The sequence below is a fragment of the Filicampus tigris genome, chromosome 13 (assembly GCF_054856515.1).
Source record: "Filicampus tigris isolate MCC_2025a chromosome 13, RoL_Ftig_1.0, whole genome shotgun sequence".
Classification (NCBI taxonomy): domain Eukaryota; kingdom Metazoa; phylum Chordata; class Actinopteri; order Syngnathiformes; family Syngnathidae; genus Filicampus; species Filicampus tigris.
Genome location: NC_141229.1, coordinates 20858904 through 20885567, shown reverse-complemented (window position 1 = coordinate 20885567; position 26664 = coordinate 20858904). Strand labels below are relative to the sequence as shown.

The 26664-nt window shown below is 42.5% G+C and overlaps 1 protein-coding gene across 4 annotated transcripts in view; it reads right to left on the bottom strand.

The window, feature by feature from the left end:
- Positions 1-26459, bottom strand: part of gpr68 (G protein-coupled receptor 68) — a 31930-nt gene extending 5471 nt beyond the window's left edge. Inside the window, exons 1-5 of one of the 4 annotated variants that reach the window (XM_086050222.1) lie at positions 26375-26459; positions 16043-16311; positions 11695-11844; positions 4051-4184; positions 1113-1335 (exon numbers count right to left, since the gene is read on the bottom strand). In XM_086050222.1, coding sequence (XP_085906348.1) covers positions 1113-1335; positions 4051-4184; positions 11695-11844; positions 16043-16129 — 594 coding nt within the window. In that variant the 5' untranslated portion in view covers positions 16130-16311; positions 26375-26459. Of the gene's footprint in view, positions 1-1112; positions 1336-4050; positions 4185-11694; positions 11845-16042; positions 16312-17003; positions 17232-26374 lie in introns of those variants that run through there. The other 3 variants (XM_086050221.1, XM_086050223.1, XM_086050224.1) reach the window with 3 other exon arrangements.
- Between the last annotated feature and the right edge of the window lie 205 nt (positions 26460-26664).

Here is a 26664-nt window from a genome sequence, read left to right as displayed (position 1 = left end):
CATTCATTCAATCATTAGTTATTATTTATAAGTCAGTTATCAATTTTTTAATAAATCTTTGCTTCGTCATGTTCCTGTTTTTGTTGTTGTTGGTGGTGTTAGGGGGGGAGAACTGTCCTTCTTGCCTGGGCCCCCTGAGGGGTTAAGAAGCGCCCTTGATGATGGCAACAATTTTGTAGAAGGTACAGTAATACATTCATTTCCATCATTTTTAATGTGAAAAACATCTGAATATAACCAGAAACCAGACCTTAAAGGTGTCGAGGTTTTGGTGGCTCTTTATGTGATTAGTTGCATTTTTTAAAAACAAAAAGAGGCACACCATTGGATCATTGCCCTTGTTTCTTTCTCTTCTCTCATGCTACACTCTAGCGTCCTTTTCACATAGGTTCCGCCCTTCCGACAGGTTGAAATGGCCTTATGATTTGTTATTATTGTTACTACTATTATTATTATTATTATTATTATGAATATGATAATTTGTGATTAGGGGCCACCCCTGATGCATTTGAGAGCCTGCAAATAATGTGGAGTATAGGGTGTGCATGGTCTAAATTTCTGTAATATGACACACTTTTAAAACAGTTGGGTTAAAAATAACTCAATCTGAAGTCAAAAAATATTTATTTATTTTTATAATAAAGGTGCACTCTAAAAACAGTTGGGTGAAAAATAACTACATTTGGGGTTCAAAATGGACCGATCCATGACTCGGCACAACTTGACCCACCTTCTTGCATTGTTTTGTACAAAACAGCACAATCTTTGGGGTTGTTTTTGGTCAGATCAAATTGACCCAAGTAGTGGATATTTATTATAAAAATAAATATATTCACTGTAGCAACACAACTACTCACATTTCCACCAAAGGCAAAAGCAATGTCCTGAATATAGTGCATCATGAACATCAAGTTCACATATTCGTATGCTCTTGTGATGAAAAACACAACAACAATTGGCATCTTCAGCAGGAGCTGAAGAAGGCATGAGGACTCATCAAGGCAGTGATGTTATTATTGGAGAAACAAACAAGCTCAGACCAAACTCACAGAAAGTAAATCATAAAGTGCTTGTTCATATAATGTAAATAATTATAGAAAGAGTGTTCCTACCAGCAGGATGGCCAGCGGGAACATGAAACCAATAGTGAAGCGGTAGTAGTTGATTGGATACTCCCAAGGCTGCATGGGGTAGTGCTCAAAGCACACTGATTGGTTGCTGAGATTTGTGCTCAGCTCTTTGTGACGGAAGAAAACCACACCAACCGCAATCTCCTTAAGCCAGATGATGGCACTAAAAACACAAGCTGCACTTATAGAGCGGAGGGAGGTGAACCTGCAGAGGAGAGTTTTACAGTTGAGTCATGTTAAACGGTACATTTAAAGGTGAAACTGAGGTCTGCAGCAGTATCAGGAGAATACAGAAATAGCATACTGTACAGGCATCTTCATCAAGAAAAAGTCTAATTGTGCTGAGGAATGAATTTCCAATACCATAAGACAGCTGGGAAGGCTGCAGTTTGATCACTTCAAATTAGGAATGTCACGATATCCAAATATCAGGATATGATAATATCACGATATGGACCTCACGGTACGGTAATTAGCACGAAATTGTGGGGAGGTTGGCCATATATAAAAGATACTGTATAAAAGCTCACAATATTGGAAAAAAAGGGTTCATATTATAAAGAACATCACAATTCTGTTTTTGTACATAATAACAGCATTGACAAAGAAATAGGCTTGGCCAGTCATGCGCTCCTATTGGCTCAGCAGTGCAAAGGTAGTTCACAATGTTGTGTTCGGCTGAAGCAGGCCGATAGAGATGTTGAAAAATATTTGCTGGTATGACTGATTAAATGGAACCTTTTATTACTTAGAACATAGTTTTGTTCATGTGAGCAATAATCTGTTTAATTTCTGTTTAGTTTGGTTGTGTGGGTGTGTTTATGTTTTCGGTAGAACACAAATACAAATAAAATAAACATGAGAAGTTACATGTAAATGTCTCTACACAATGCTAAATACTGTAGCTGTGGTCCTCATTATACATATAGTTCAAATAATACAGTTAGCATTAACATCAATGTATATAAATGACCTACAAAGACCGAACACCTAATGAGGCACTTGCTAATGTACGCACACTTTGTGAATCGGATCAATTTGCGGAGGAACTCAAATGTGTTATGTTGGCCATTCATCTGGCAATTAGTGTCGGTCTTAACAGAGGTGGCATCAAATTAAACAGCTCTAATAAACTAACCACTAGAGGGTGCTGGAACTGCACAAATGGAAAACAACTTGGGCTTTTAAACAAATTTGCTGCTATTAATATCGTGACATGACGACGACGATATAGCGTGGCAATTTTAATATTGCGATATTGTGACATCTCTATTTCAAATGATTGCAGATTGATGATTGCAAAAGAGCTCTAGTTATTGCCTAAAATAAACGCAGTGTGACTGTTAAAACTTTAAAGTTCGCTAACAACAAATTGATTATGCCGCAGTAAAATCTCTAGATTTGGATTGGCAACCTGTCCATTGAGTATTGTGTTTTTCCCAGACATGCAACCTTGAACATTCTCATGCTTGTTGGTTAATCTAGTGTTTTGATCTTTCAGTTAACTAGTTGTCTAGTTGTTTCATTTCCTTCTCGGGTCTTGGATTAATTTCTTTGCTTTTTTGATGTTCTTTTTTTTTTTATTTAGTTATTCTTTTTAATAATTTACATGTTGTGTGATATACTGTAAGATGGATGGCAAACTTCAATAATTGTAATTTAACAGTGGAACATCATAAGCATTTTAAAGTTCTGAATACAAGTGTAAAAATAAGTTGACTACCTTTTAATATTAAACATAAAACTCCCTTTTGGTAACAAGCTACAAAGACATAATGCAAAGGTACAGAAAGTTGCGGCCCGTTGGGCTGTGTATGGATTGATTGATTGTGTTTTTCATCACAATCAATCCATTGATTGTGATTGATTTCATCACAATCAATCAATGGATTGATTCATTGATTGTGATTGATTTCATCACAATCAATCCATTGATTGTGATTGATTTCATCACAATCAATCAATGGATTGATTGTGATGAAATCAATCACAATCAATGAATCCATTGATTGTGGATTGACGGATCAGGTTAAATGACAGATGACAATCAGCTGGTATTTGTAACCTTTGCACGGACACCACTGACATTCAAAGAGCCATTCACATATTTTTTCAAGAATATGTTCTATACAGGCTCACTAGTTGAAACAAGAAATTTTGATCAATATTGTGTTTGTGGAATATGAGTTAAGCAGCAAAATCCAAACGTTTTAGCCATCTCAGGGGGCGGCCATTTTTTCTCTTCTGTCGAGTGAAAATGACATCGAAGTTGCTCAGGGCTCAGGGAACAACCAATCATGGCTCACCTGTTTTCTGAAGCTCAGCTATTATTGGTAGTTATCTGCGTGAGCCTGCATAGAAATTATTCTTGAAAAAAATATGTTTGGGTTGACTTCCACGTTTAAAGTTGTTATATTTGTTCAAATAAACATTGCCCATGATTTTGTAAGCACATTCAATTGTGTTTTTGATTTTTGTTATATATATATATATATATATATATATATATATATATATATATATATTTTTTTTTTTTTTTTTTTCATCTGCTACAATACGAGTCATGTTTTCACAACATACACTAATAAGTTCCACCCCCAAGCTTTGAAGAAGTGTCATTTTTTACAAATGTACCTTATATTTTCTACATTTAATTAGATTGCTTCAATGTTACCAAATACCAGAGGCGAGCATTCCGTCAGACTGACAGATAAGTCCGTCAGTCAATACAATATGACAAATTTATGTTTTTTTCATGTACAATAAAAGACACACACACGCACACTTGCACGCACACACACACACACACACCCCAGTTTGGGATGATTTATTTTTAAAGGTAAAAAATGCATTTTTTAAGTATTTATTTTTGTTCTCAAGAAACTATGGTAACTGTTACATATAACTTATTAAAAATAACCTCAAAGGGTGAACAACAGCCAGGTAGCGATCCAGACTTATGCAGCATAGGAAGCCAATGCTGATGTAGATGTTCTCATAAAGAAGAAAGCCACACAACTGACACAACCATTCCCTGTGACGCCAATCGTCATCCTGTAACAACAAAGCATAAACATGAAACAAAAATGTAGGTACACAAAATAACACGTAAGAAGCAAAACAACATTGGATGTGGATTTGTGCTTTAGGTGATTGGTTTATATGAATGTTTAACAAAGTTTCACATACAGTGCCTAAAAGCAATGGAATTTACCGCCCTTCAGTTTTTGCACATCTTCATATGAACAGCTGTCTACCAAAATTGACTTAATTATGTTTTCTCTCAAAATTCTACGCACAATACTAGAGGTGGCAAATCCAGGTGCAGAAAGTTGAAACGTGCTTGTTTACCTGCTGGTTGAGTAGAAGCACCTGAGACTAAAGCCAAACTGTGGCAGGGTTTTTAACTTTATGGACCTGGATTTGCCGCTTCTGCACAATACCTAATAATGGCAAAGTGGGAGAAAACATACTTTGAAATGTTTGCAATTAAAAAGAAAATAATAATAAGAAAACCTTAAATCAGGGGTGCTCAATCCCGGCCCCCAAAAGCCCCTATCCAGCCTGTTTTCCATCCCTCCCTACCTGAACACACTTGATACAAATGATCACAGTCGTTATCAGGCTTGTGCAAAGCTTCGTGATGAGCGGATCATTTAAATCAGGTGTGTTGCAGGCAGGGGGAGATGGAAAACAGGCTGCATAGGGGCTCTTGAGGACCGGGATTGAATATAACGTGCATAAATATCCATGTCCTTTGCCTTGTCACCAAAAATTTAGCCCGAAGACAGCTGGGATAGGCTCCAGCATGCCTTGTGAGGAGAAGCGGTATCGATAATGGATGGATTATATTGAAAATAGATTTTCAAGGGTAATTCCAAAGACAACCTTAGGTTTTAGAGAGATGTTTAGCCAGGCGCTCTAGCATAGAATTTACATACACATAAACCCATTGATCATGGACGCCGAGAAAAACAGTTTTGCTTCCCCTCCTTGAATGACCAGCAGCCGCCACTGCATTTGAGGCACAAATTTCTAAAAAGAAACTTTTATTATTATTTTTATATTTGATCATAGTAGCTATTTTTGTGTTATGGAATACTAATGTACAGTTACATAAAAAAAAATACTTCAAAAGAATAAAGAAACCATGATTTGTATTTGATTGATGGCCAGTCTTATCAGCAACACCCAGTCACGGCCTTACTGAAAATAATTTTAGCTATGCAGGTTTATACACAACAAATATGTCAATGTTTGCATGTGAGAGTCATGCTCATTTTTCAAAGTGTGGCATTGTGTAATGTGGCAAGACATGTCTGTAAAATGTACGTATTTGTAAATAACGAGAGCCGAGGGCACTTGGGGCAGAGTTTAAAACTCAAAATAAACTAAAAAAGAAAAGCTTACGTAGCTTAACATGGCATAAAACTACAATCACCAAAATGTATGTGGACATCTCTACTTATGGCCACATCATCCTCTAAAAATATCACCCCAATATTTTGCATTTTATGGACGAAGCATTTCTCACGTAAGCTAGAGTCAGAGCTAGGACTCTTTTTTGCCGGTCCGTCCTCCGTCCTCTGTCCACGACCTGGGTACCCTTCCGGCCTCATCCCTCATCCTTATTCATAAAAATTATCGCCCCCCGACCGCATCCGTCATCGACCTTTTAAAGCGCTTCTGTCCTTGCATTCCATCGAATTTGAATTTTGATTAATTGCACAGCCCTAGCAGTGACTGAATATTTATTTGCATTAGCTTTAGCACAACTAAAGCTACGTACTCATCCAACGTCGGACAGTCAGGCGACATGCTGGCGTCACTCGCTGCTGTGCTGGCTCTGACGCTGCTCGCGCAACTGGATCTCATCACTTGTCGTACTAGTAGAACTCGCGCTTCTCCTGTTGAAAAATCTCCTGCGCAGTTGGGTAACTAGTGGCCCGTTTGAAGTGTTCTGATGCAATTTTTGTCATTTGCCCATTTCGCAGAGTAGGTTGAGATGAACTTTGGCCTCCTCGAGACCACGTCACACGCATGAGGGACAATTAGTGGGCCAGACTTAAATCCATCTCTGCCCTTGCTTAGACCATCCTTTTTTAAAACTTGTTGCACCCGTCCCAAAAATGAGCATCCGTCCTGGACGGAGGGACAAACTGCGCAGCTCTGGCTATAGTGAGCGCCTCTATGGAGAGGAAAATAGCCATAAAAATCAGTAATATTAGGTTGATCGTTCTAGTAGGGATGTCACCATAAAGTTTGGTGACTATCGATCAGTTTTTGGACATTAGGCGACATTTGATTTCCTACATTATGCGTTTAAACTGTTGTTTAAACAAACTTGCCCCACGTCATGGTTTGGCAAGTGAGGAGGGACATGTTACACTGTGGTGCACATAACTGGCACGCAGGTACACATAGCGAACAGAAATCACTGATGCGTACCGTCATTTGCGTAACGACGCGCATTTGTGTACCTGTACACACTAGTGGTGCACTGCAACGAAACATCTTTGACCCGTGATCGGTAAGGATCAAGCCTCACGGTTCAGGACAGGCACAATCCCCAGAATGGTTGGTGATAAAAACTGTGCGCGTTCACATTAAGGCAACGTGATTAGTCTGCATTCAGCAAAGGAAGTTGAAAAACCTCAAGATGTAAGTCGCATGTAGGAGAGTGTTTTTGCAAACATACTCAATGAACACACTGCCTCCACAAAGGCTAACTTCAAAATAAAGCTTACCAAATAGTACATTGAGTCATTGATGCCAATGCCTAAGTGGACTTTTACTTTGAAATTGGCCCGCATGGTGGCTTAACGGCTAACATGACTTACGTTTTCGACGTTACGGCAGCTTTAACGCTTGCCACCAACAAACACTAACACAATGCCATCCCGAAATCATATTCAGTCTCCAATTTAGGACGTGAACAAACCGCTGGTTAATTACGCTGTCATTGTATGATACGGTACAAGTCTCTGGCGTTAGTCGCTAGCAGCTGTTATCATTAGCTGGTAGTTCAACAGCTGTTCCTTGGCTTTTGCTCAATAAATAATTCTAAGAAAACATTCAGCTCAAAATGGCAGGATACCTTGGAATTTATACACTGTACCACTTACAAAATTAGAGTGTATCCTGCCTTATATTGCGTTAAGTTGTGTTCTTAAATCCTAAATGGCCATTTTAGACATTAGGATTTTTTTTTTTCATGGGTAAAAGCATTTTTTTTAATAAATGAAGACAAAGTTCTATTTATCCTCTCCAGTGAGTACTTGATGATACATCTCCAAGTATTTTAAGTTAGGATGGTGGTGGTAGGACCCAAGAGCAGACAGATGTAAAAGTAACAAATAAATTGAGGACCGGGCGTAGCAGCGACTGAGCCCTCAAAGCTTGGGGCTGTTCCTTGCAAGCAACAAGACGTTCTGGCGAGGAGTAGAACTTTGACCGGAGGCTAAATACTGGATGAGATGAGTGATGGAGAACAGGTGTGAGAACCTCAGCACACCAGTGCACGCCCAGTCCTGAAAACAAAAACAGAAACCAGCACAGGAAAGGGAACTGCAAATACTTCAAAATAAAAGGGAACAGCAAACCACTCATAGAAGTCCTGAAGGAGGGCAGGGTCCAGGATGAGCGAACGAGACACCCACAAGCGCCCCTCAGGACCATAACCCTCCCAGTCCACAAGGTACTGGAAGCCACGACCACAGCGGCGGACATCCAGAATCTTTCGGACGATATAGGTTGGATGGTTGTCAATGAGAAGGGGCGGAGGAGGGGACCCATCAGAAGGGTTGAGTGGGCTGGAGGATACTGGCTTCAGAAGGGAGACGTGAAAAGTGGGATGGACGGGATGACAGAGACTGGGAGCTTAAGGCGGACAGCAGTCGGGTTGATGACCTTCTCAACTTCGCAGGGCCCTACAAAACTTGGAGCCAGCTTTCGAGAATCCACTTGAAGGGGGAGATCACGGGTGGAGAGCCAGACCTTCTGTCCAGGGCAGTAACCTGGGGTAGGAACACGGTCTTTCAGCCAGTTGGCAATTGCGCTGGGCAGTACGGCACAATGCGGCCCTGGCGTGCCTCCAAACTGCCTGGCATCGGCGAAGATGGGCTCGAACTGAGGAAACCCCCACCTCATGTTCCTGAGTTTGGAACAGTGGAGGCTTGTATCCGTAGGAGACCATGAAAGGAGACATTCCAGAGGCAGAGGATGTTAGGGAGTTGTGAGAGTACTCAATCCAGGGAAGATGCTGGCTCCAAGATGCAGGATGCAGGATGGCGAGCAGAGACACAACGAAGAAATCCAAATCCTGATTGGCTCTTTCAGATTGGCCATTGGATTGGGGATGGTGACCACAGGACAGGCTGGATGAGGCCCTGAGAGCCTTGCAGAAAGCCTGCCAAACTCGGGATGTGAACTGGGGACCCCTGTCGGAGACTATGTCATTTGGTATTCCGTGAAAACGTGGCTCACCGGGAGATCAGCTGTCTTCAGTGCAGAAGGGAGCTTGAGAAGCGGGATAAAGTGGACCATTTTAGAGAAGCGGTCCATTACTGTCAGGATGACGGTGTTGCCATTGGAGGGCGGCAAGCCTGTGGCAAAATCAATGGCTATGTGAGACCCATAGGAGGACGATGGGAGGATTTCAATCTGGAGCAGACCGAACAGGAAGCAACAAATTACTTGACATCCTGTGCCATCCTGGGCCATCAAAAATCGCTGTTGAATGAAGGTAAGTGTCCTGTTAACCCCAGGATAACAGGCAAACTTTGAAGAGTGCCCCCACTGGAGGACTTGGGAGCGCACCAGATCTGGAACATAGAGCCGGTCTTTAGGGCTTGAACCAGGATTTGGATTGTGTTCTTGTGCCTGCATAACCACCTGCTCGATATCCCACACTGCGGCCCTGACGAAGCAGGAAGACGGGAGGATTGCCTCGGGGTCCTGCTTCTCCTGTGGGGAATCATGCAAGCGGGAGAGTGCATCTGGTTTGATGTTGCGGGTGCCTGGACGATAGAGGGAGAAATTTAACCGTCCCAAGAAAAGAGCCGACAAGCTGGATGTGGGTAAAGGCATTTAGCAGACTGCAAATAGGTGAGATTTTTGTGGTCAGTGAGTACCAAGAATGGGACCTATGGCCCCCTCTAACCAATGCCTCCATTCCTGAAGAGCAGACACCTGCCAGTATCTCTCTGTTGCCGACATCATAATTCTTCTCCGCGGGGGACAGTTTCCTAGAGAAGAAAGCGCAAGGGTGTACCTTCTGGTCCTTTGAGCTTCTCTGAGAGAGGACGGCCCCGAGACCTGAGTTTGAAGCATCCACCTCAATGATGAATTGGAGTGAGGGGTCGGGATGGATGGGAACGTGCGCTGGGGTGAACAACTGTTTGAGGTGATCCAAAGCTGCGTCCGCCACAGGAGTCCAGGAAAATGGATGGGCTGCAGAGAGGAGTTCAGTGAGGGGTGATGCAACTTTGCTGTAGTCTCTGATAAATCGCCGGTAAAAGTTGGCAAAGCCCAAGAACTGTTGTAGTTGCTTGCGGGTAGTGGGCTGAGGCCAGGACGAGGAATTTGATATGCTCTTTGTGATTCTCCGAGATAGTGAGAGAGGGTGATAGTCTGGTTGGTCACAGTTTCAAGTGGACTGCCATTTTAGCACTAACAGGTCGGGGGGGAGTCAAGCCTAGTCATGGGAAAATTAGCAGACCTGGCCATATCACCATTGATAAAGTTATCATCAGCCCCCGAATCTATCAACACCTGTAGATTAACCGAAGAATGACTAGAGGAGACAGAAGCAGGCAAGGTCATGCGTTGAAGTGAGCAGGAGGATGCAGTCTCACTCACCGGACTACTGGCTGTGGTAGCTGTGCGGGGTGCTCTGGTCCGGAGTGGACATTGGAGGATGAAGTGGCCAGATTGTCCACAGAGATGCAAAGGCCCTGAGTAGACCTTCGTTCCCCTTGGGTGAGATGGGTCCTGCCAATTTGCATGGGCTTGTCGCCCGGAGCCAACATCGGCTGGGGTGTTGGCGCCAAGGGGAAAGGAAGGTGAAGCACGCCTGGACACTCTGTCTTTCTCTGAGGCGATTGTCCATCCTAATGATAAGACTGATCAGTTGCTCGAGGGAATCAGGCTCATTTCGAGTGGAGGACTGATCTTTGAGCTCCTCCGATAGTCCAGCAACATAAACAGACTTGAGGCTAGCCTCATTCCAGCCACTTTCCAAGGCCTTCAATTCTGAATTCGATAGAATAATCGGCTGCTGACTGGGATAGACTGACATAGAAACATCAGTTTCCTGCCGGATGTCTGGCTGCGAAAAAGGTACAAAACCCTGCGCATCTCAGAAGTAAATGAATCATAGGAGTCCAAATTGATAGACTTAGACTTCCACAGAGAGTGGGCCCACTTCCCTTCCTTGCCTTTGAGCAAATTGATCGTATAGGCCAACTTGGCACGGTCTGAAGAAAACGCACTGGGTTGCGGGTCAAGAAGCAATGAGCAATTTAGGAGAAACCAGCTGCATACTCCTACCTCCCCTGTGTAGTGCTCTGGTGGAGGGATAGAAGGTTCGCGTGTTGGGATTGAAGCAAAAGCAGATGATGGGTTCCCCTGATGATTGCCAATTGGGGGCTGGGTTGGAGAAGAGGCACTCAGGTTTTGCCGGCTGTTGAACCAGCACTCAGAGAAAGGCTGCGAAGATAGTCCAGAACATCCGGCAGGAGTTCGTCCTGTTTGCCGAGAATCGTATCATGAACCTTGATGGCCTGTCGAAGAGATTCGGCGTCTGCTGAGTCCATCGGGGCCCGAATGCTCTGTTTTAAGTTAGGCGGGTGGTGGTAGGACCCAAGAGCAAACAGATGTAAAAGTAACAAATAAACTTAAACAAAGAAACTGAGGACCGGGTGTGGTAGTGGCTGAGCTCTCAAAGCTTGGGGCTGTTTCTTGCAAGGAGTAGAACTTTGACCGGAGGCTAAATACTGGCTGAGATGAGTGATGGAGAACATGTGTGAGCAGCTCAGCAGAATTTCTGGGCACATCTGTGGAGTTGAAGGGGTACAGTTTAGTTTCCTCAGAATGTCTCTGTTTGGCCGTGATCTTCAACTCACGTCAAGTGTGAGACTATAGTCCTCATCTAGAAATGACTGTTGTGTCCTCTCAGAGTGTTCTCTGCACACAAAATGGTCTAAAACTGTGGTTAGTGACCAAAAGAATAAGACAAGATCACGGATAAAAGTCAGTTTCCTCTGCAGGGTGTCTGGAACGAAATGAGGTGGTGTGGTCAATGAGGGTGCCTATAGGTGAGGCGTCAAAACGATCCAGGACACGTTAGAAAGACTAAATCTGGGCTGGTCTCGGAAGAGCTGGACAAATCTGGACTGTGGCTGCCACCACAACCTGACACCAAAAACACGATGCATGGATGGTTGGCATGTGCAAAGCACATTGTTTTATTTGTGTATAATTTTGAAGGATGTTTAAAAATTAAGGGTGGTGACTATTTATTATAGGCACTGTATGCAACTGTGAATGGTTGGTTTTAGTTTACCTGAAAAAAGTACTGGAGCCAGAGTGGTAATGATGCCAGGTATAATAGATCAGACACGGTGAGGTTTATCAAATAAACCCCCAGTTCATTCTTTTGCTTTAGCTGCAGTGCTGCATGGTATAGAGAGTACAGGTTGGAGGGAACACCCACCTAAAATAAGGAAGACACATGTGATTCTCTTCAGTGCTAATAAGTCTTGATATACTCGACCCTTCCACCAAATGAACAGATGAAATGTACAGCAGGTATTAGCAAAATGATGTGCTAGTATCTTCGGCTACAATTAGATCTGTTGTTTTAACAACACTATAATGGTCATATACTCTTTAACTCAGAAGTCTGTAGTAATTGATTAGTAGGTTCACTGATTGTTCATTAAATATATATATAAAGATGTGGTTCCAGCAGGTGTAAAGTTTAGTCTACTTGCAGCCACCAAATTGTCAGGTGCACTAGGCGCATGTCAAAGGTGCATGCCCTTGCTACTAGTGTTGGGTGGTACGCAAAATATTCATTCAAAAAGAACTCGTTCGTACATTACAGCTGCAACATTTCTGAGAGAAATAATAACAAAAATAATACGCACAAATTACAATTACTGCAACATCAAGGTGAGCACCAAAGTGGTTTGTTTAATTTTAGGCTCACTCAGTCCGTGCCCAGGGTAGAAGTGGCATGTTTTGTGTTTGAGAGCAGTTCGGTGAACAAATCTTTTGAATGATTCTTTTTGATAAACTGGTTCTAATGGTTCAGTTCACTTAAAAGAACTGTCATGCCCATCACTACGGCATGGCGCAGAGAGATGAACCAAATTCCCAATCAAGGGCATTAAGGCTTGCATTGGCACCAAAATCAGGATATGTTAGTTTTTCCGCTTGAGCTCACCTGCGCTGTCTACGAATATGACTCCCCAGATGTAAGCATGCAGGGGCAAAAAATCTATTTGTACTGTATAGCTAGAACATCACTTAGTAAAGTAGAGACTTTCCGCCAATAGTCAGAGAGTCATTTCTGAAAAGAGCTTCTGTGTGTGACCAATGTTCATTCTGAGCTGCACAAGCGTGAGCAATTGCACGCTGCTCTCACCCTCTCAGCACACAGTGACACTGGCGCACACATTACATTTCTACACTCATTCCTTAATTTCCAACCCAGTTTAATCTACAAACAGGACACCACACCATTCCCACTTCCCTTACAATTTCACGACTGAGGGTGCACACTCAGTTGTTCTACTTTTGCTTGAAGCCTACATTGACACACATACGCTCCCATTCACCAGTGACAAGACGCTGCAGGCAACACGCGGACCGCTCCATTCAGGAAGTCCAAGCATGGGCGTAGTTTATGAGCACCTTAAAATCCCAAAGACATGTTTATGTCTTTCCATACTCCAGCTATTCAATCCCAGGAATGGATTTGTATTTTTTTCCCCACATTTTTTCAAACGTTAGGGTAAAAAAGGGTCTGAAAATGTCTGGTACTGACGTTTCAGAGGTCAGGTTGACTAGAAATTGTTTAAGAGTGGACAACGTGGGTTTAAAATGTATTGAGACTGAATTAATTATGCTTAAAATGACCTATGTGCTAAAATAAAAGTAAGAAACTAGGGGGCTGATTTGATTCATGCCACAAATTTACAATCAATTATAGGTTCTATTTTGATATAAAGATTGTTTGAAATGTTTGTAACATATCATGTAACTTATGATCCCAGGTTTTGGACAGATACGTCTGATGTTGTTCACCTAGGACCAAGGAAGATGGTCCAAGACTCAGTCAATCCTGGTCAGATGTTACGACAGTGTTCACTACATCAATGAGACGGCGCAATCCGACGCCCCGACGCTTACCGACGTTGGATTGGTGTATCTTAGGACTTAAAATCCACACCGGGTCCAGAGCCAGTAAAACAAGGAGCAGACGGCAGGCAGACGCAGGGGTCAGGCAAATAGGCTAGGTCAGAAGACCGGACAGGTCCAAAAACAGGCTGGAGAGTACTGCAAAAACGCAAGTGACAATCTGGCAAACAAAACCTGACATTTCGAGCAGCTTGCCAATTTTAAATAAGAGTTTTTGTTTTTTTTAAAGAACTGTAGAAGGAATGACTGGAAGAAGAATGTTCAGTGATAAAAATGGAGCAAAGCAAATCCTTTTCTAAGCTAACAAACTGCCTAGTACACATGTTGAGGGCTTAAATATGAATAATGGGTAGATCGTCAGCTTGTATCCAGCTGTGTCCCTTTAAGTATCAAAATCAGTTTTGACCTCACGGACCCCACTTTTGTAGACAGGTAGACAAAAACACAGGCGAATCTTAACTGTCATACTGGGGCAAGTCTAGTGTAGCGCATTTGTGAAATTGGTAGACCGTGTCACATCTCGATATTCGATTTCACGCCCCCAGTGCATCCGGCAATTTGGTGAGCCAAAGTAGACTAGAATTTAGACTACCTAAAACCAGGTCTAAGGTGTGGCGCAGGTGGTGTAGCGCCATTTTGGTGGATATTAACAAGACGCAGGCAGACACGTCTGAGCTCCGCGCCTGTATGTGGTGCGTGTCATCGTATTTCAATCATAAATATGACAACAGTGTGGTGCAATCCCTCCAAATTATTGTGGAAATCAATCTTTGAGTTCACCTACGGACGCATGATCAGGGGTGCAAGGTAGTCTCCTATTGTCCACCCCACGTGTGCGTCTGACTACAGTACATCATCCGCAAGGGGAGATTTTTATCTGCAGTTTATCTGTGTAAACGCACTTCGCGTGTGCCAATCTCGAGCACGGACCCTAAGCGAGTCAATTTGTGCTTCCGCAATGTCAAGCACCGTGTGCACCTCGACCACCCCGATTTCCAAATGAATGGGGGAGACACTGTCGATTGGCCGGCGGTTGGCTGTGTTCCATCTCACAATGGCACACAACGGCGTAAACACACTGTTCCACCTGTGCATCTTGATAAATATCAAAAGAAAGAAAACACTACCGATGCGCTCAGTTAAACCGTACTTTGCGCTAGACGCCGGACACAAAAAATAGGGCCCTTGACTACAAGTCCATTAATTAACGTGTAAAAGCAAACATTTGTAGAGCACAATGTTTATTAGTGTCCAGGTTACTAATCCTCCGACAACACTGAAAGTAACAGTATACTAGCATGCATTGCATCATGAGACAGAAGATGAAATCGTTAGCATTACCGTTTCATTATAGTTAATACTGGACTTTAGCTTTGCTTTGTGCAATGCCTCTTTAAGGGCAGCAAGAGAGTGGGTGAGTGAGGAAATGAGGGTGGTTGGTGGGGGGTTGTTGTAGGTGCACTAAGCACGTTTCACATAAACAGTAAAGAAGATGGATCCATGGAGAATACCACAACAGTCTCATGTCCCATGTCTCATTCATTTACTGGGGGAAAAACAGGGAATTATCACTGAAGTACAGCTATCCCTGACTTAAGCACTTGGGCAAGAGATGGCTAACGCTTGGATGAAGTGCTTAAGTTGACCTCAAGTCTTTTAAATTTAAAGGCTTGATTATAGCCAGCTTGTGTTCAGGAGTTGAAGGCTAATAAATAGTGTCAGCTCAAATCAAATCAGCATGAAATCATACAATATTTATAGAATAATATAAGTTGTACTTGTGACACTAAACTTTGTTTGTTGTAGTATGGTGGAAAAGAATTACTTTAATTTACAGCGGTGCCTTGAGACGTGAGTTCAATTAGTTCCATGACCATGTTTGTAACTCAAAACATTCATATTGCAAGTCATCTTACCCCATTGAAATGAGTGGCATTTCTCATAAAGGTTTAGCATTAGCATTAAGCTAGCAGACTAGTGGACTCAAAGGCTAGGTTTAAAATAATCATATAATAGTCATTGATTTATGTTGGTAGTTTGACAGTACACTTCAACTTGGAGTGGTGATAAACAGCTTGAAGCCTCTTTTCTTTGTTGTGAAGTGAGATAGGTTCAATGCTACCATACAGCGCTCATCTCTCTAGTGTTCAAATATCTCAAGTCAAAGAAAAAAAAAAGGCTCATATCTCAAGGCACCATTGAATTAGTATTTTTGTTTTTTCATACCGTTTCATCGATAGTAGACTCTGGACAATAGTGTGCCACTAGGCTCACTTACAAATTTATTAAACACACGCGCGCGCACACACGCACACACGCACACACGCACACACTCCTCAGTGAGAGTATGTCAACTTTTAACTGAAGTCCCCCATAATGTTGACAGGAACATGAACATCCAATTTGAAAACATTCTGTCCTCTTAACAGTGTAATTTCTGAAATATGTGAGTACTCAGTAAATATTTATCGTCGGCACACACTTACCAGTAGTACGAAGATATACACAAAGCAGAAGAGGTACTGGTGGATTTCATGGCTGACGGTGCAGTTCATAATGCCCTCCTCAAGCATAATGAACCAGCACAGCCTTCTCTTTCAAGATCTACTTCTCCAGAGGGTTGCGGTTTTTACACCCGCACACAAATAAATACTCTTGTCTATGAGAGCACTCAACAATGGCCTAAACTCAGAAAAGGTCCAAACCCCTCTTCGTCGTGTTTTCTTCTTGGTTGCTCATGTTCCTTGTTGTTGCCCTGGAGAAAAGAAAGAAAATGTGCTTTAGGCATCATTAAGGGAATAGGGAAAGCAGGTGTGTTATCCATACAACAGTGAAAACGAAAGTTGCCTTTTTCAACTGAACTGTATGCAGGGGTGCGCATAACAAGGTTGGTCTGTCTATTAAAGGAGCACCACGGGTTGTTGCTTGGTACTCATTTTTTCCCCGACCCACCACCGACTCCGTCACCACAGACCGGTTTCACATGAAGACATGTTTCGATGATCCGATGAGCCGCTGCTGAGCGAGACCGAGAAGGCCACGAAGCCCGCCATCTCAACAGCGGCAGCGGCATTTTTTTGTTGCACAAAATGAGGAGGACTATTGGGAGATTTGATTTTCAACAGTGGTGATTTTTCATCTGTCAGTGATTATATGGACGTGGATGGTATCGATTGCACTTCTGCACTTTCGCCTTCGAATCTACCTCACCTGCGCGTTGCGTTTTTACTCTTTTTAATTTTTGGAGACTATTTTTATCTTATTTTTTATTTATTTAAATTTTTGTTAATCTCTGGGTCGTTTGATCTCGCGGACTAGCATACAGCTAGCGTGAGACGGAAACGGGCTAGCTTGGGGCTAGCTTGGAGCTAGTGTATTAAAATGCCTTCAGACGACAGCGACGAACACAATGGCCTGCTGGAGAAGGCAAATAAGACAATCTCTGACCTAAGAAGGGATATTCGTCGTCTCTCAGAGGAGCTCCATGAGAAGGAATCGGTCATCTCTTGCTTCGCGACCCGTTTCCCCGAACTCTCCGCGGTGGTCATGAGAAGGCGCGCTCGTGAAATCCTGTCGGCGACAATGACGGCTGAGGCGGCTGGCCTCTCGGACACGGCGAAGTGGGATCCAATTGCCTGCCCGGGGCCATCCTGCTCGACACCGTTGCAGAGTGACACCTGGGTCAAGGTGGTGTCCCGCGGCCGGAGGGCCGGGGAGCAACCCCACCGCCCCCAACTGGTCCTGGGGAATCGGTTCGCCGCCCTGGCGAGTGAGTCTCCTGTTCCCATCACTGCACTACAGCAGTCGGAGACACCGACTGCTGCGTCCGACGCTGGGGCTGTGCTCCCAGGGGCTCCCTCGGATTCCCCGCCACCCACGGCGACGACCTCGGCCGGGAACCCCATGTTGGGCGGGTCCGCCGGTGACACGGCCGTCCACTCACGCGTCGGGCTGCTCCGGGACGCGGTGTCCCGGTACAAGGGTGGTCGTCATCACCAGCATCATCGGCGACACTCATCGGTGTCATCCACCGTCTTCACTCGGCCTCGGCGGAGCCATCCTGGACAGTGGGGTCGTGAATCTTCCGCCGGTGGTGAGTCCCTTGGCGTTCCCTCCTCACGTCACCCACCGACCACCGTTATAATTGGCGACAGCACCATTAGACGTACTCACTATCCCGGCTGCGTCACCCGCTGTTTTCCCGGAGCGAAAGTCATGGACATAGTTAACATCCTGCCGGGTGTTCTTGGCTCTCTGCCATCATCCATTACCCGGCTCATCGTTCACGTTGGGACAAACGAGACAATACGCCGACAGTCTGAGCAGACGAAGAGAGACTTTCACGCCCTCTTTGCCTTGTTAAGAACCTGCGGTCTCTCGGTCTGGGTGAGTGGCATTTTGCCGGCATTGTCTCGCGGAGCCGAGCGCTTCAGCCGCCTTTTAAGCTTGAACACGTGGCTCCTACGCACTTGTGGCCACCTTGACTTTGCTTTTATTGACAACTTTAACCTATTCTGGAATCGCCCGTCTTTTTACCAGCCGGATGGTGTTCATCCGAACTCTCTTGGTAGCAAGATTTTAGCCGCTAACATCCACCATGTCGTAACCAATTCCACTCCCAGCTGACTCTTGTTTACCAATCATATTTCTTCTTCTACTCATAAACGCTGCAATGACAATGTCACTACCATCACTTACAGGCCAATACCAGCTGCTCACAGTACCACCACCCTCACTAGCTCCCCCTGCAGGCCCTCATTATCATTACCACTATCGGACAATTTTCCCATTGAAACCATCACCGGCAGACGCTTCCCTTGCACACACAAACAACGTGGTTTTAACAGTGGTAATCTAGTATATGTTAATACTGCTCATTCGTACCACCATGAGCACACGTCCAGCACAATAATTAATCTGGCCGTGCTGAACGTGCGCTCCCTTTTAAACAAAACTTTTATCATAAACGACCTGATTTTAGACAATAATTTACATGGTATACTTTTGTCTGAGACATGGCTTGGTACAGATGCTCCAGTTGCTCTCAACGAGGCTTGCCCACCGAATTTTAACTTTTTATTTTCTACAAGGGATGGCAAAAGAGGAGGCGGGACTGCATCAATTTTTATTAATACTCTTTTATCAAAGGAGATCATTTTTAGCAGCTATTTATCGTTTGAACACCATGCCTTTGTTTTTAGCAGTCCCCCTATTCTCTGCATTACCGTCTATAGACCTCCCCATCATTCCACTTCTTTTATTACAGAATTTTCAGAATTCTTATCCATTTTATATTCCAGTTATAACAGAATATTAATAACTGGCGATTTTAATATACACATGGACAACATCTCGGACCCACTATCCAGAGATTTTTCAAACCTTTTAAACTGCTTGGATTTTAAACAGCACGTCTTGCAGCCAACTCACAACAGAGGACACACCCTGGATTTGGTTATAACCTATGGCTTGTCTGCTGGTGTGTCCTCTGTTGTTGACTTGGCAGTGTCAGACCACTACTGTGTCTATTTTAACATCGCCAGTTTTAACCATCTAGCAGTCCCGGTCAGAACAGTGAAGAAACGCTACCTATCTTCTGAGGTGGCAGCAAATTTTATCGAGATCTTAAAAAACACTCCTGCTGACATTTTACCTGCACCCTGTGATCTTATTGTTGACAATTTTAACCTACATCTTAAATCATCATTAGATTCAGTAGCTCCACTTTTAATTAAAACAACAAAAACAAAGACTGTACCCCCGTGGAGAAACAATGCTATCAAAATATCAAAGAGAAAATGCAGGAGTGCAGAGAGGAGGTGGAGAAAAAGTAAACTTACAGTACACTATGAAATTTTATGCGAACAACTGAAATCTTACAATAAAACAGTAAAACTGGCAAGATCTTCCTATTTCTCAAACCTCATTACAGTCAATAAAAACAACCCCAGGGTTCTCTTCTCCACCTTTGAACTTTTAACTAGTTCTGATTTTAATAAGTCCCCACAGAGACCAACAGATGCTCTCTGTGAGGACTTTGCAGACCACTTCAGAAGTAAAATCGATGACATAAGATCCAGTCTTTTAGCCCGTCAAAACACAAGTTTTAATAAACCCGGACAATCATATTTACATGAGGAAACACTGGAAAGTTTTGCCCTGGTTGATGCAAGGACACTTGTTCGAGTTTTCTCCCAGGTAAACCCAACAACCTGCCTTTTGGATCCAATTCCCACATTTCTTTTTAAGACATTTTATGGATTTTTTGAAGAACAAATTTTAAATATAGTCAATTGCTCTCTTCAGACAGGCGTCTTCCCAGCTGCCTTTAAAACGGCGGTGGTGAAGCCCCTTCTGAAGAAGAGCGGTTCTGACCCGAGCGTTTTTAATAACTACAGACCCGTATCCAACTTACCGTTTTTAAGTAAGATTTTAGAAAAACTGGTTTTCATCCAGTTGAATCATTTTTTAAATACAAATAATATTTTGGAGAAATATCAATCTGGTTTTAGGATGAACCACAGTACGGAGACTGCTCTTTTAAGGATCTTAAATGATATTAGGTGCACTGCAGACGTGAGAAAACTCACAGTCTTGGTGCTACTGGATCTAAGCGCTGCTTTTGATACAGTAGATCACCAAATTTTATTAAATAGACTTAAAAATCTAGTGGGCATCTCTGGTACTGTTTTTGACTGGTTTTATTCCTATCTCACAGACCGATATTTCTTTGTAAGTATGGATACTTGTTCCTCTAAAACTCATGAAATTAAATGTGGGGTTCCTCAAGGTTCGATTTTAGGCCCCTTACTTTTTAATCTTTATATGCTTCCCCTCGGGGATGTCATCAGGGGACACGGCATCAGCTTTCACAGCTATGCTGATGACACGCAGCTGTATATTGCCGTGTCTCCTGATGACACAGGACCCATTGATACCCTTTTAAATTGCATTTTAGATATCAAGTCATGGATGGCAGATAATTTCCTACAGCTCAATGAGGACAAGACTGAGGTCTTAGTTATCGGTCCCGAAGGTCAGAGAGAGAAGCTTTTACCAAAACTACACATTTTTAATCCCTCACACTGTGTGAAGAACCTTGGCGTCATTTTTGACTCTGAGCTCAGTTTTATTCCTCATATTAAAAATGTAACCAAGATTGGTTTTTATCACCTTAAGAATATCGCCAGAGTCCGCCCGTTTCTCTCTCAGGCTAACACGGAAGTGCTGATGCATGCCTTTATTTCCTGTCGTTTAGATTACTGTAATGCCCTGCTCTCTGGCCTCCCGAAAAAGAGCATTTCACCACTGCAACTACTGCAGAATTCAGCCGCTCGGGTGCTGACGAGAACCAGAGGGCGGGAGCACATTACGCCAGTTTTGAAATTGCTGCATTGGCTCCCTGTGTGTTTCAGGATCGATTTTAAAGTACTTTTATTAGTTTATAAATGTGTTAATGGTCTTGGGCCATCTTATTTATCTGATTTGCTTTTATCATACCAGCCCTCGCGGATCCTGAGGTCCTCTGGCGCCGGCCTTTTATTTATTCCAAGGGTGAGGACCAAAATGCATGGCGAGGCTGCATTCAGCCATTTTGGTCCTCACCTTTGGAATAGCCTGCCAGAGGATGTCAGGTCTGCAGAGACTGTTGATATTTTTAAGAGGAAGCTCAAGACACACCTTTTTAGTTTGGCTTTCAACAACTTTTAAATAATTTATCTTTTCTTTTGATTGAAGATAATTCTATGTTTTGCTTTGAATGTTTTAAAGCACTTTGAGTTGCATTTTTATGTATGAAAAGTGCTATATAAATAAAATGTGATTGATTGATTGATATATTGTCATGTCATCTTCCAAACCGCTTATCCTATATAGGGTCGCGGGGAGTTGCTGGAGCCTATCCCAGCCGTCAATGGGCGAAGGCAGACTACACCCCGAACTGGTCGCCAGCCAGTCGCAGGGCACACATAGACACTGTCACTGAGCGGGAATCGATCCCACGCTGCCCGCACACAACTCAGGCGTGTGTACCACTACACTATCAGCGGACAGTGATTATATTATTGAAGATTGTGTAAGTGGCCACTCTGAAAGTAGATTAGATATTTTGATTTGATTTGATTCAGCTGTAGATTCAGCTGCTAACCTTATTATCATTGTACAGTCTGTGTTTTACTCTGCATGTAGTTCATTTGTTGTTGGAAAAATTTAATTGTTCTCCATCACCATTAGTGATGGAAAGACTAATTCTAAGAACTGCTTTGAAGAACCTAAACCAGAGATTATGACTATTTTTACTCAACTATTTCGATTATTTGCTGCTTTATATTTTTCAAATGAGGAAGAAAACTATTTTCGAATGAAAATTAAATTACACATCACAGTTATTTCTTGCATTTTACTTTAGACTGAAATTTGTACACTAAACAACTTTGTGGAGAAACTATCAGGAAATACACACACACACACACACACACACATACTGTACACAGCGTCTGAAATAAGTATTTAACACATCACCATTTTTATCACTAAATATATTTCTAAGGTGCTATCGACATGACATTTTCACCAGATGTTGGGAACAACCCAAGTAATCCATACATGCAAAGAAAGCAAAACAAATATGCTTAGAAACTAAATCACGTGTAATGATGTGAAATGACACAGGGAAAAAGTATTGAACACATTAAGAAAGGGAGGTGCAAAAAAGCATGGTAAGCCAAGAAAACACAGAGAATTTATCAATAATCAAACAGCAATCCTGCCCGTGTCTGTGCAAATGAATATCAGTTGGTTCAGTCCTAATTGATGGCCTACAAAAAGGTCTTATTGCCAAGGTGGGTGTAAAGACACATCTCATAATGGGCAAGAGATGTCGCAAGACCATCACTAAGTTATTGTTGCAAAACATAACGATGGAAACGGTTACAGGCGCATATCCAAGTTTCTGAATGTTTCAGTGAGCACGTTGAGGCCATAATACCTAAATGGAAAGCCACTCATGCCACCATAAATTTGCCGTAAGGTGGTCGGTGCCTGTTGTGGCAGCAACTCCCAACCACTAGCGGTGACGGATGCCGTCGAGCTTCACTGCTATCAGCAGCTGATGGGTACCAGCTGGCCAGGCGGAATGCAGCCTTGGTGGTCGCTGAGGCAAACACTGGGTGGGGAATAGTTCAATGAGGCCATGGAGAACGACTTCTGGCCTCCGGGAAATTTTTGTCCACCATCCTAGAGTCTCTATACTCATAGGTTGTGGGGCAGTCCTGGTTGACATGCCTCTGCAACATTGCGTGGACATTGGCTCTGGATTGGCAGATTGGGGTGGTGGCGCCCCTTTTTAACTCTAGAACACTAACGTCAGGTGATTTTCACCCACACAATTTTATGCGATATTTTGTACTGGGAAATTAAAGAAGACAACTTCCAATTTGGCATACAGTGTAAATTTATCAATTTTACATAAATTGATGCAAAATTTTATACGGGATATTATATCGGGTTAAATGTACCCGATGTTACATGCGTTTTGGGGACTTTTTGTGGCGAAGGCTTTTTTTGGGGGGGGTTGATATGTGTCAGTGTAATGTTGGTTAGCAATTTACTGCAGTTTAAAATGGCATGTAGTAATAATACTAAAGATTAGATTATGCTACTAATGATAACAACAATAATGATAATGATTATACTAATGCATATCAATGTGTGATGCAAAGTTTAAAGCAAATTTTAACATGCTTTATTAAATACTTTTTAAATAACACTATTCCCAACTAGGATTAAAAACCTGACATAAAAAGTCAAAAGGGAAATACCATTCGATGATTAATACCAGGGGGAAAAAGTCAGCTGTAAATGCTGTAAATCAACAAATAATAAAAGCGTACATTAGGCCAATATAAAGTAGACACCATATTGAGTACTCCTAAAATTCTCTACAAATTATTTTAAGACCCCTTTACGGTCCAGCTACATAAAAATAAATACGCAGATTGATTTACTGATTTGCCATCACCATCAAGTCCGTCAGAGATAGCAATCAGCCAAAAGAGAGTGGAAGAGAGAAGTCGCTGGGAGGGGGGTCAGGCGTGTCGTCGTCCGGACTCATTTGGATTTTTTTTTCCATTTTATAGTAATAGGACATTGCTTTGCATTTGAATCTATAGGACGGCTATCTCTTCTACTTTAAGGGTTAATAGAAACGAATGTAATTAATATTCAGGGTGATTTTTGTCCCCTCGTATAGTCATTATGGCGCCCCCTGGAGGCCCTGTCGCCCTTTGCATCTGCCTATATGGCCAAATGGGCCAGCCAGTCCTGATGGTGAGGTGGTCGGCCGCTTGCCGCTTGGGTCCTTTCGATGGACGGGCTGGCAACAATGACATGCTATGATCATTTCCAAGCACTGCTACTTTGAGGGTTGGGCATAAACGCAGCTAAAGCGCTCCAACTCTGTGTCATGAGGCTCGTGCGCAGCGTGTCGGCCGTGCAAATTTATCCACTTCAAGCAATCAAGCCATTTTACCATATTGTGCATTCTTTGCATATCAGCTTAAATCCTTCCCCTTGAATGTTGTATAATGTTGATCGCAGTATACAAAATGGCATCGGCCGTCTGTGACAATTGATCACACCGATTAGCTGTTAGCTAACGAATAAATGCTAATGAATAAATGCATGAGATTGAAGTAGGAAGTAAAGTCAAATGTTGCTTTTTACTTTGATTTGTTCCTACTTGATTATGAGTGTGATGGGCATTGTTCTGGTTATTTTATGCAACCCTGACTGTGGACGGTATAATAAAGAGTGACGCAGAGGTGCATTTCAAAACCGCTTTCATATTTCAAACTCAGACAGAAAATAGTCCATCAATGCATTCAACGTTAATAACTACTAATATCTAAACAATGTGGGCTAACAATCTATAAACCCTGACATATCAAGAACAATGATAGTGGTGAGGCTTTGATCCTCTATTCTGAAAGTTTTCCCAGTATTAGTGGCTGGGATGTCAAAAGTGAAATCTTCAATGAGATTTTATACCGCCGGAAGGCTTAAATAATAAACAACAAACCTTTTAACACCCTAAAGACTTTTGTATGGTACTGGAAATACATAAAATGATCCGTGTTTAAAAATGTCAAATGTTTTATGTTCATTTGTTGTAAACAGTCTATAAATGTTCAAAGTGTATGCTGTATGTATGCTATGCATTTTAGATTTTTAACTTACATTCATTTCTGTCCAATGGTGTAAACAACAAACTACTTGCCCATCGGCTTATTTTTCTGTGGCAGTCTGAGTCAAATTGGATGGATGGATGATGTAAAGAGAGACAGACAATTGGACAGCTGTCGTAAAATGGGAATAAATACATTTAAAAATCAACCCCAAAAGCTTACGTGGGGAAATAATTGACAAGTAAGAAAATAAAGACATAGTTAGTTAATTTTGTAAACTTCAAAGGTCGTTTCAGTTAAATTTCTTTCTTCTTTTTTTTTTTTTTTTTTAACATTCTTATTTTATTTTATGTTGTTCCAGTTTGAGTTCTGGTAATTTTGTTTGTTTTCGTTAACCATAGTAACATTGACCCTACTAATAATATTGTGCTGGAAGTCGGCAAAAAAATGGTCACAGGAACATTTAAAGGTGTATTGCATTGGAAGTATTCAGCCTACGGTCCAAAGCAGAGAAGACAATCAATGAAAGCAGCTTTGAAGCTGCCTGTGACTCGTACCCAAATCATTGAAGTGCCACTGAATTCGATTTCCGTCAGGGCTACACATATTTTTGCTCAGCTAGAAAGCACTGGGGAAAAACGTGCATCCGTACGTTGTGCTTTTTCATTCGGTCATTTCATCTGGAAGGAACCCTCCTCATCCATGCACCATCCAACAAGCATACAAACGACTCAATGAAGTCAATGCTGACAGTGATGCTGAAGTGAACTATAGCACTCATATCTGGCCTGCAAAAAGGACTAAAGTCCTGCCCATGATATAAAATAAATAGTATACTATGAAGAATCGAACAATCTGAGATGAACACTATCAAGTTTTATGTTGTTTCATCCAGTTTAGGAACCTGCATTTAGCTAAATTCCACAAGGCGACAAAGAAGTGACTTTCAGCATTTCCCTGTCACGATGCCCTTCCTGACGCAAGCCACCCATTTTTATCCAGGCTTGACAGAGGCTGGCTTGACTTAAAGCACAAAGATTCTTGCCACATTTTGGTGCCCATTGAAATGAAGGATGAAATGTCAAGGTTCTTAAACTAGGTGTCGTTGGTTGGAGCATCATGCCTGGAAGGCAATCTAAAGTGGCCCTCTATCAACTAAAATCCGCAGGCAGCATTTCTAACTATATTCAGCCACTTTCTTACTCTCAAAAACAACTCGTGACAAAGCTAACGACTTTTGTCAATTAAATCTCCTTGTTATTTATGCAAATGAAGGTAAATCAATCCTAAGTATCTTTCACAGTAAATCTTCCATGCAGCGTCTGCATCTCCTTTGTACTTTGGGGGAAGCTGTGGATAAATTGGTTACACTAGACAAGAGCCTGGGATTGAAATGTTGCTAGCTCAAACCATCAAACACGGAGGGAAGGAACGAAGAGTAGTAGTGTATATTTGAACCAGTCCGACTATTCATCCTAATTAGACTGTTTTGTTCAAATTAATGGTGTGGCTGCATGGCTCTGAGTGTGATAACAACAACGAGAGAACTCATTTGGAGAAGCAGAAGTATACCCATGTTGGGTTGAACCTACATTGAGTGACTCACTGGAAGGAGAAAAGGCGAATATTACTTACCGATGTGAAGATGTGCGTAAAATGATCTCAAACTGTGCCTGTCTGCGCTCTTCGGGCTGACTGCGTCGTGCGCGCGCGCTCCCTCTGACGCGCGCTCGCGCTTACTCCAAATATAAATGTTTATTTGGTGCGCGTGCGTGTGTGGAGCAGATTACTCTAAAAGCAGGGAGGGGCAATTTGAGTGATGGATCGGGCCACAGTTTTTCAATAGCCCCTCTGGTCCCATATAGCACGCCGCACTACCTAAGATGTATCACAAAAATTCCATTTTAATACGGACAAAATATGAG